The 10,805-nt window shown below is 41.9% G+C and overlaps 1 protein-coding gene across 1 annotated transcript; it reads left to right on the plus strand.

Moving 5' to 3' along the window:
* Positions 1-526: 526 nt before the first annotated feature.
* LOC115787100 (uncharacterized) lies at positions 527-5,056 on the plus strand. Its single transcript, XM_030739672.1, has 5 exons — positions 527-836; positions 945-2,734; positions 3,683-3,864; positions 4,087-4,887; positions 4,988-5,056. Exons 2-5 carry the CDS (start codon positions 1,321-1,323, stop codon positions 5,054-5,056), a joined length of 2,466 nt encoding a protein of 821 aa, XP_030595532.1. The 5' UTR covers positions 527-836; positions 945-1,320.
* Positions 5,057-10,805: the final 5,749 nt, after the last annotated feature.

Raw genomic sequence — 10,805 nt, forward strand, 5'->3', positions numbered from 1 at the left:
CAACTCCCACAAGTGGAATCAATTTTATGCTTCAAAGATGGCAAAATTTCCCTTTCTGGGTAAAACACCAATTATGATACTATAGATGGATGACAAATGAAGGGATTTTTCCTTTCAAGAAAAAACAAAAACTGTGCCAGACCATTTGGCAGGCGATGGACCACCAAGAGCCTCCAGAAGAGCTTCAGTGCTCCCAGTCATAGTTAGTATACTAAGAAGCAGTTTTTAAATCTCACAAAAATGGCTCTCTTTTAATCTTTTAACTTACAATGAACACCCTATACGCTCCGGAGGAGATTAGATCCAGAGTTTAAACACGTGCCACATTCACACTCATTCTTTTCCTACGCAGTCAGCAATATAGGATGTAAAGCTTTAGAAAGGGTAGAAAGTATTGATGCGATTTGCCAACAGCAGCAAGTGTCCATGATCACGGCCAATAGTAATACCCTACTTAGATGCATTTATGACTCTCATATTAAAACAAATCTTACTCAGAGTCTGTAGCTGACGCTATGGTGGTCTGTGTGGGTTGCCGTAGTGACAGGAAGTAGGAATATGCTACGAGATTTTATTTGCTAATTTTGGTTTAATAATGGCACAATTATTTTATAACAATAAGTTACATGGCATTTCAGTTAATGTTTGTTTGTAAAATTACCGGTGCTTAAAAGAAAACTATATTTGTATTAAGTCATGGAAATGCATGACCCGGAAGTGTGTGTTGTCAGTAGCGGGAGAGAACGGACACAAGAGAAGGCAGAGAGAAACGAAATCGTCGATAAAAGACTCAAATCTACTAACGATATTCTACTACTGGTCAACAGGCGCACACGGTAATGATTATTTGCAATGCTGTTAATATGTGTTACAACTGAAATGTGTGATTTATGTTTAATATGAATGCGAGAGTTTGAACGAAGCCATTTTGTTCTTTATTTTAGTTTTCACGGTGTTCCAGGTGTTCCATTGATGATCCGTGCATCGTTTATGATCTGTAAAAGAAATAAATGTCTGTGGACATCAGTACGAAGCGTGAAGTCCTTTTGAGCAGACCAGAGTAGCTACAGTGAAAACGTGACCTGATTCATCGCACCGAGGGGGCGTTATAGCGACACGTGACCTGATACGGCGCACTGAGGCGGCTTCACCCTGCATCCACAAGGCGGCGCCAGAGTTCTTCACATCCTGCCGCAAGCTACAGGCTTCAGAGTTCAACTGCGGGAGTAAGATCAAGTCCAAATGCGCATCCTATGGTCAGATTGTGTAATTAAACGGCCTCTGCTACTGATGGATGAATAAGAGTTGAATAAACACAAAATGACTTCCAATGATAATCCCTTGTTACAAAATGATAGCCATATTAACCATGAGCCTCAAGAGCAAGGCAAACAATGTACAGAAGCAGATGTAAGACCAAAAGAAACTGTAAAGTATGCTGTAACTGATCAAGCTAAAACAGAGATTAGAAAATCCTCCCGTGAAAGACATTTTACACCTAAAATGCAGGAGCTAAAAGAGCAAGAATTGGTCCAAAAGGAAAGAAAGTTCCAGTCAGTCTACGACAAGTGGAAAATTAAAGTAAGAGACATTCGCACAAGATTAAAGGAAGAATGCCCAGAAAAAGACTTATACAGCATGATGGATGATGTTGAATTGTTTGATTCTGAATTGAAAGAACTGTATGACGATATCAGAAAGCAAACAGCCCCAAATCAAGAAATTCGGAGGAAAGTTGATGCATGCTCTGCTGTAACTTTGGACTTGATGCGGTTAATGAGAGTACGGCTAACAGAGGATGCAAGTGAGTTTGATGCGGTAGCAGAAAAGGCAAGATTACGCATGCTCCTTGACAATGAATATGCCAGATCAATATATGGATCTACCACCTCCAGAGTAACTGCACGCAGCCCTCATTCTGACCATTTCTCAGAGTCAACCAGCATCTCTCACAAGAGAGCCGAGACAGCCGCACAGCTAGCTGCAAAGAAAGCTGAAATTGAAATGGAAGATGCTATTGAAGCTCATCGTCAACAACTGAAAAGGCTTGAAAACCAAAGAGACATTGAAGTAATGCAAGCAAAGCTGAAGGTTTACACTGAAGAGGAGATCAAAGACAAAAATGAGAAATGTGCACATGGTAAAGTAAGTTCTAGCCTGTCCACCTCTTATATTGAATGTCACAGTGATGCCCAGCCAGTCACAAAAAATGAGTCAGCCATTGTGCAGGCAGTTCAAGAGTCAATAGCTCTTACTCGGTTACCTGCTCCAGAGCCTACTGTGTTTTATGGTGACCCTCTAAAGTTTATAGAGTGGAGCACAAGCTTTAAAGCTCTTATAGAAAGACGCTGCTCAAATCCTGCAGACAGGCTATTTTACCTGCAAAGATACATTGCAGGAGAGGCAAAATCCACACTTGAAGGCAGCTTCTACCGGAAAGATGAAGAAGCCTATAAGCAAGCATGGGACAGGCTCGATGCAAGATATGGACATTCATTTATAGTGCAACGTGCTTTTAGAGAGAAACTTAACAAATGGCCAAAAATTGGTGGAAAAGAGTTTGTCAAACTGAGAGAGTTCAGTGATTTCCTGCAAACATGTAGCAATGCAATGCCTCACATAAAAGGTCTACAAGTGCTAAATGACTGTGAGGAGAACCAGAAGTTGCTGGTCAAACTCCCAGATTGGATAACATCCAGGTGGAATCGCTATGTAACAGAACAGCTAGATCAAGGTAAGGACTATCCAAGCTTCCAAGACTTTGCTTCCTTTATCTCTAAGGAGGCACGCATAGCTTGTAACCCAGTGTCGTCCTTACATGTTCTAAAGCCACCTGCAGAAATCCCAGTAAGAGAAGCAAAACGCACAAAAGCAAATGCATTTGTCACTAATGTAAAGGCTTCAGACACCTCAGCCACTGCAACTAAGCCTAATATAGAGGAAATCAAGCCAAGAGACTCTGATAAACGAAAGAAAAGAGACATACCACCACAAATCTCAAGCCTGAGCAAGTGCATTTGTTGTGGAGAAAACCACACCGTACACAAATGTCCAAAGCTAACAGAAATGTCTGCGGATGACAAGAGAAAATTTGTTCATGAAAACAAACTGTGTTTTGCATGCTTGAGGAAAGGTCATAATTCTAGAGACTGTAAAAACAGAGCCATGTGCAGCATATGCAAAAGGAGCCATCCAACCCCTCTGCATGAAGACCGCTCTCCAGCAGACGAACCTGAACAAAGAAAAGCAGAACAAAATATGTCCTCACTGTCTTGCTCAGTGGAAGGAGGTGATAATGGGAGCACCTCAATGATTGTGCCAGTGTGGATATCAGCAACTAATACTCCTAACAATGAGACTTTGGTGTATGCGCTATTAGATACGCAAAGCACCCACACGTTTGTTGATCAGGAAGTGTGTGAAAAGCTGCGGGCAGTAACAGAGCCAGTAAAACTAAAGCTCGCAACCATGGTCAAAAGAGACAGTATTGTGAAGAGTCAGAGAGTACAAGGACTTAAAGTCAGAGGATTCTTCTCCAATACATCCATTGACCTACCTCCAGCTTACACAAGAGACTTTATTCCACTTGAGCGCACACACATTCCTACATGCCAAACCGCCAGCAAATGGAAACATCTTGCAAACATTGCTCAAGACCTTCCTCCTCTAATGGATTGTGCAGTTGGATTGCTGATAGGCTATGACTGCTCCAGAGCCCTAGCTCCCAGAGAGGTCATCACTGGTGGCAGCAACGAGCCTTATGCTGTAAGAACAGACCTAGGCTGGAGCATTGTAGGAGGGGCACCGCAGTTTGTCAATGCAAGAGATGTAACTGGTCTGTGTCATCGTGTATCTGTGAAAGAGGTACCTCCTGTAACTCCATCAGCAATTATTAAGGCACTTGAGTTAGATTTTGCAGATACCAGGTCAAATGACAATGATATATCACAAGATGATATTCAGTTCCTCCAAATCTTAAAAGAAGGAATTAATCAGAATGAGTATGGTCATCTTGAAATGCCTCTTCCCTTTAAAGCACGCCCACAGCTCCCAAACAACAAAGCTCTTGCTCTTGTTCGTTTAAAGCACCTCAAAGGGAAACTGGACAGAGATCCCAAGTTTAAAGGTGATTATGTAAAGTTCATGGAAGGAGTTCTCAGAGATGGTGATGCTGAAAAAGTGGACACACAGCCAACAACAGGAAATGTCTGGTACATACCACACCAAGGCGTTTATCACCCACGAAAGCTGGACAAGATCAGGGTGGTATTTGACTGCTCTGCAAAGTTTAAAGGGACAGCTTTAAACGATCATCTGCTAACAGGGCCTGATCTCACAAATGGACTGACAGGAGTACTGTGCCGTTTTCGCAAGCACCCCATTGCAATCATGTGTGATGTGGAGAAGATGTTTCATAGGTTCCCCGTCAACTCAGAGGACAGAGACTATTTGAGGTTTCTCTGGTGGGAAAATGGGAACACAGACTCAGAGCCCTCAGAATACCGAATGAAAGTCCACCTCTTTGGGGCATCCTCATCCCCTGGCTGTGCTAATTATGGTATGAAACATCTGGCCAATGAAAATGAAAAAGAGTACCAGTTAGCAGCTAACTTTGTCCAAAAGCATTTCTACGTGGATGATGGCCTTGTAAGTGTGGAAACTGTTGGAGAGGCAACTGAGCTTGTGAAAGAGGCTCAGGCTTTGTGTGCCAAAGGAAAGCTGCACCTTCACAAGTTTCTCTCCAACAACAGAGATGTTCTAGACTCAGTCGATGTGGCAGAACGTGCAGCTGAGATAAAAGATGTTGAGCTCAACTACAGTGACCTTCCAGTGCAACGAGTACTAGGTGTAAGGTGGAACGTAGAAAGTGACAACTTCTTCTTCCAAGTAACACTTGAGGAGAAACCACTGACACGGCGTGGTATTCTCTCAGTTGTAGCATCCCTCTACGACCCCTTAGGGTTCTTATCCCCTTTCATCTTGGAAGGGAAAAGAATGTTGCAAGAAATGTGTCATAAGGGCATTGGGTGGGATGATCCACTACCTACTGAACTGAAGCTAAGGTGGGAGAGTTGGATAAAAGATTTAGAAAATCAGATCCCCAGGTGCTTCAAGCCCACGAACTTCGGTGAAGTCCTGAGAGTTGAACTTCACCACTTCTCTGACGCAAGCAGTCAAGGATATGGACAGTGTTCCTACATCAGATTAGTGAGTGAACATCAAGTACACTGCACTTTAGTCATGGGCACTTGGCAGAGTTGTACGTGTACATGAAGATGATGATGGACTGGTTAGGAAAGTGACACTACAAGTTGGAGACAGAAAACTGGGGAAGAAGGGTGAACGCTTACATAAGCCATCTATTATTGAAAGACCCATTCAAAAGTTGGTTGTTCTTGTAGAAAGTAGTTAAAGGGTATATCCCACTGTTATTGTATTTCTAAATGTGTAAAGTTTGAGGAAAGTGTATATTTGGAAATTACCATTGATTTATTTGTAAGAATATTGTAAAATGTAACATTTACATTGTATATCAAAGGTAATTTGGTGGGAGTGTAGCTGACGCTATGGTGGTCTGTGTGGGTTGCCGTAGTGACAGGAAGTAGGAATATGCTACGAGATTTTATTTGCTAATTTTGGTTTAATAATGGCACAATTATTTTATAACAATAAGTTACATGGCATTTCAGTTAATGTTTGTTTGTAAAATTACCGGTGCTTAAAAGAAAACTATATTTGTATTAAGTCATGGAAATGCATGACCCGGAAGTGTGTGTTGTCAGTAGCGGGAGAGAACGGACACAAGAGAAGGCAGAGAGAAACGAAATCGTCGATAAAAGACTCAAATCTACTAACGATATTCTACTACTGGTCAACAGGCGCACACGGTAATGATTATTTGCAATGCTGTTAATATGTGTTACAACTGAAATGTGTGATTTATGTTTAATATGAATGCGAGAGTTTGAACGAAGCCATTTTGTTCTTTATTTTAGTTTTCACGGTGTTCCAGGTGTTCCATTGATGATCCGTGCATCGTTTATGATCTGTAAAAGAAATAAATGTCTGTGGACATCAGTACGAAGCGTGAAGTCCTTTTGAGCAGACCAGAGTAGCTACAGAGTCCACGGTTCCAACTGTCAACAAGTGGGCAAAGTAGTTAAAAATATTAACAGCTGCAGAAAGGATGCGCAGCAGGTTAGGATGATTAAGGATCAGGATGGAAATCTACTAACAAGCGAAGAGAGTGTGTTGATGGAAGGAGTGCTGTGAGGAGCTGATGAATGAAGGAAATGAGAGAGAGGAGGACAGATGGAGGAAAGCTGAAGTGAACCAGGATGCGCAGAGGATTAGTAAAGAGGAAGTGAAGGCAGCTATGAAGAGGATGAAGAGTGGGAAGGCGGGTGGTCCAAATGACAGGAGAGGGGAGCAGGATTGCTTAAAGCAATCTTGGAGAGCGAGAGGATGCCTGAGGAATGGAAAAGACGTGTACTGGTACCACAGAGCTGTAATAACTACCAAGGGATAAAGCTGATGAGTCATACCATGAAGCTATGGGACAGAGGTGCTGAAGCTGGGTTAGGAAGAGAGGTGCAGCAGTATGGCTTCATGCCGAGAAAGAGCACCACAGATGTGATGTTTGCTTTAAGAATGTTGAAGGAGTACAGAGAAGGTCAGAAGGAGCTTCACTGTGTCTTTGTGGATCTAGAGAAAGGAGATGATAGGGTGCCAAGAGAGGAACTGTGGTACTGCATAAGGAAGTCAGGAGTGTTAGAAGTATGTGAGGCTGGTGCAGGACATGAGTGAGACAGTGGTCAGCTGTGACGAAGGAGTAACAGATGGGTTCAAGGTGGTGGATGGATTACATCAGCGATCTGCTCTGATCCTCTTCTTGTTTACAGCGGTGATGGACAGACTGACAGATGAGGTCAGGCAGGAGTGGTTGACGAGAGCCTGGAGAGGTGGAGGTTTGCACTGGAGAGAAGAGGAATCAAAGTCAGAAGAATGATTGGGAGACAGGTGTAACAGTAAATCTGCAAGGAGAAGAGGCAGTGAAGGTAGATGAGTTTAAATACCTGGGGCCAATCATCCAAAGCAATGGACAGTGCGGGAGAGGTGAAGAAGAGAGTGCAAACATGGTGGAGTGGGTGGAGATGAGTGTCAGGGTTGATTCAGCAGCAAGAGTGAAAGAGGTTCACAAGATGGTATGTATGGTTGGAGATGGTGGCACCAACAAAAAGACAGGTGACAGAGTGGAAGATAGCAAGATGGACAAGATTAGAAATGAGTCCATCAGAGGGACAGCTCACGTTGAGCAGTTTGGAAACAAAGTTAGAGAAGCGAGGCTGAGATGGTTTGGACAGAGGAGGGATAGTGGATATACTGGACAAAGGATGATGAATAGGCAGGAGGAAAAGAGGAAGACCACAGAGAATGTTAATGGATGTAGTGAAGAAGGACATGCAGAGGGTTGGTGTGACAGAGTAGGATGCTGGGATAGGGTGATGGAGTAGAGCAGAGCTGCATGGAGGAGCATCCACTGTGGTGGATCATCTGTCTCAGCTTTGGATAAACAGAAGTTGATGATGATGACAGATTCAGTTCAATTCAATTTTATTTATATAGCACAACAAACAGTCGCCTTAAAGTGCTTTATATTGTAGGTAAAGACCCAACAATAATTACAGTCGAAAACGACCAACTATGAGCAAGAAACCTCCAGCCGAACCAGGCTCAGGGAGGGGCAGTCATCTGCTGCGAGGGGAGAGAGAGACAGGACAGAAGACACACTGTGGAAGAGAGCTAGAGATTAATAATAACTAATGATTAAATTCAATTTTCAATTCAATTTAATGTATTTAAAAAGCAACCATGTACAATATTAACATAAATGTTACCATTTGATGCATCGTACCAGAGTTAGCTTAAAGCTAATATGCAGTCCCATGGCAAATTACATACAAAGAATCTCAATAGGAACATATCCAAAAAAAAAAAAAAAAAAAACTCAATAGAAGCATATAAAAAACAGAATCTCAATAGAAACATAGCGAAGTGCTCTGTTGGGGTGATATGGGACTATGAGGTCTTTGAGATAAGATGGGGCCTGATTATTCAAGACCTTGTGTGTGAGGAGAAGGATTTTAATTAATTATTCTGGATTTAACAGGGAGCCAATGAAGAGAAGCCAATATGGGATGGATGGACAGATAGATGGATGGATGGATGGATTTAGAACTGTAAACAAAAAAATAACCCCACCCTTCATCCATGCATCGTATAGTTTGAGTTGCAGCATTATTAGCAGAGATGTCAGACCTCTTCATGGTCCTATTCAGCTGCCCAAACCACCTCAGTGGACTCGTTTGATGCAGAGGAGCAGCAGCTCTATTCTGAGCTTCACCTGAATCACCCTCACATTTATCTCCACATGCAATTTCTGAAGCATTTTCATGCCATTACTGCATGTCCTTTAACTTTAATTTTCACATTCCCTCTCATAGTTGGTGTTTTGTCTTTGTTGCTCTGTGCTCTCCTTTTTTCTTTCCCCCTATCCTCCAACCAGTCACAGTAGATGGATGACCCTCCCAGAGGTCTCTTCCTGTTAGAAGGCAGTTTTTTCTCCCCGGTGATGCAAAGTGTTTACGCATAAGGGGTCATCTGTTTGTTGTGGTTTTCTGTGTCAACTGCCAAAATTTTTCCTCACACAAAAAGTCAAAACAGTCACGAGGTCTGACTCACGGTCTTTGACCTCCTGAATGATACCAGTGTGATGTATTAATAGATTCATTGTATAAACAGCTGTTCTCTGGGTGATTTTATGGTGCACATTTTGCTGACACATAAGTTATTACAGTTTTACACTGATCAACTGTATTTAATATTAAACAAAATGAAGACCATGATGACCATCTTTTTCAGTGGTGCCTTTTCCAATCATGAAACTTTCATGAGCAATAACTAACCTGTGTCTGAATATATAAAACAGTTTGATCTGTTATTGCAGGCCCTCACTGGAAACAGCTTCAAGTTCACTGTTCAAGATCCAGCCTGGAGGATACTGATTCAGCCCTAAACTGCTTTAGCTTTGATTTTTCAAGAAAACACCACAATGTTACAAAGCTAAAGCAAAAAGCACTGCAATGGGGGATTGCCTTTTTTTTTTTCCTTCTTTTCTTCAGCTGAAACCACAATGTGCAGACTGCAAGAAACCCAAGCAGCTGTAATGAGAAAACACACGCAGAGACAAACAGATGTGCGTCTGCCTGGTGAATGTTTCATAAAAAATAAATTAAAAAATTATGAGATGCAAATGGATTACAAATCCAACACTGAAAGTCTGAATCAGACCTGCAGCTGCTGGTTGCTCACGTTGACTTAAAATTTAGGAATTGCCGTAACTGTTTAATTACTTCAATATTACCTTTCTATTCCCTTCAAATTCACGTAACATGTAATCAAACAGTTTGAATGGCCTTTCTGTGTACGCTCAAAAGACAGCGAGCATAAGCATATGGTACTGTGCTAATTCACTTTAAGATTTAAGTAATAACCAAAAACTATGAAGATGACCTTTCACCAGCACATTCGTCTCAGTTAATTCTTAGTTCAAGTCGATGCCTGTGCCGCGTTTGAAGAAGTTTCTTCGAGGCACGGAGGAGATAACAAGACAACATGGCGCAGATGGACCAACAGATGGGTGGCCACACAGATAACCACAGTTGTATGACTTATAGTGCAACAAAGAACTAGTATGAATCATCTGGAGTTTAAAGTTACGTCATTAGTGGCTTGGAGCCGCAGTCACTGGGTTTCTGTAGAGTTGGTGGGAACTCTGTTCCTTCTGATATGGAGAAAGAAGACTTTTCTGTCCTCATCGGAGCACAGATCATGTAACGACTGACTCTCCATGCGGGTACTGACTTTTTAGCATGTGTCCCCCCCCCCCCCCCCCCCCCCCCCCCCCCCCATTTTGGCCAGAGATGTAATAGAAAGATATCAGAAACTAATAAACTGTTGCAAAACATGTACTACAAGCGTAGAAGCTTGAAGTGCTTTTGACTAGTGCACAAGCTTATAGCATCTTTTATTCAAATGGACATCTACTGCATTCAGTACTGACTTCTCATGAATGCACATTTAAGTAGTTTAATTTGTCTTAAATTAAATTACAGTGTCAGTGGTTTTTCATAAATATTTAGAGTGTTGTTCATAATTATTCAGGCAGTTTTAACACCCAGCCCGAGTGTGGTGGGTCTTGACGTAAGCTGGCTGGAACATTCTTGGAAAGTCACCTAAGTCACTGCCTTTGGGGCTAATTCCATGTGTGCTGTTTAATCTTTGGCACAATCTTAGATTGAAAACTTGAAAATGAATATGAAAGTAATCACAGTAATCACAGGTCCATGAGAACAGGAAATGTTCCATACACAAGACTTGTAAGGGCATGTCTCACCTATTTATGCACATATTACGCAATTATGAATTTCAGTGAAAAGGCAAAGAAGCAGAGTATTAAAGTGTTGACTGAAAAATCATGTACATTTTTGCAGAGCTCCAAATGAAACATCATTATAGTGCACAGAAAGAGAAAAGAAAAATCTCTTGTCTTGGGGATGGGGAATCACAACAACAATGCCTCCTCTCCTTTAGTGACACAAGCTTGTGGTCACTACATAGTAAAAAAAAAAATAATGACCGATTAGAATTTTTAATAATCCTAAGAGGCATCTGACACAGATCAGACATAAGTCAGCAAAGCCACTATCTGAGTACAACACTACGCTGTGGTGGCCTGTGGTGAC

Source organism: Archocentrus centrarchus, chromosome 10 (assembly GCF_007364275.1).
Source record: "Archocentrus centrarchus isolate MPI-CPG fArcCen1 chromosome 10, fArcCen1, whole genome shotgun sequence".
Classification (NCBI taxonomy): domain Eukaryota; kingdom Metazoa; phylum Chordata; class Actinopteri; order Cichliformes; family Cichlidae; genus Archocentrus; species Archocentrus centrarchus.

Excerpts from the sequence above, each read along its gene's own strand:
- LOC115787100 (XM_030739672.1), top strand. The coding sequence starts at position 1,321 with ATGACTTCCAATGATAATCCCTTGTTACAAAATGATAGCCATATTAAC. Across the intron at positions 2,735-3,682 it reads AACAGAACAGCTAGATCAAG|TTGGATTGCTGATAGGCTAT; the intron begins GTAAGGACTATC and ends TGGATTGTGCAG. Across the intron at positions 3,865-4,086 it reads ATCGTGTATCTGTGAAAGAG|CACCTCAAAGGGAAACTGGA; the intron begins GTACCTCCTGTA and ends GTTCGTTTAAAG.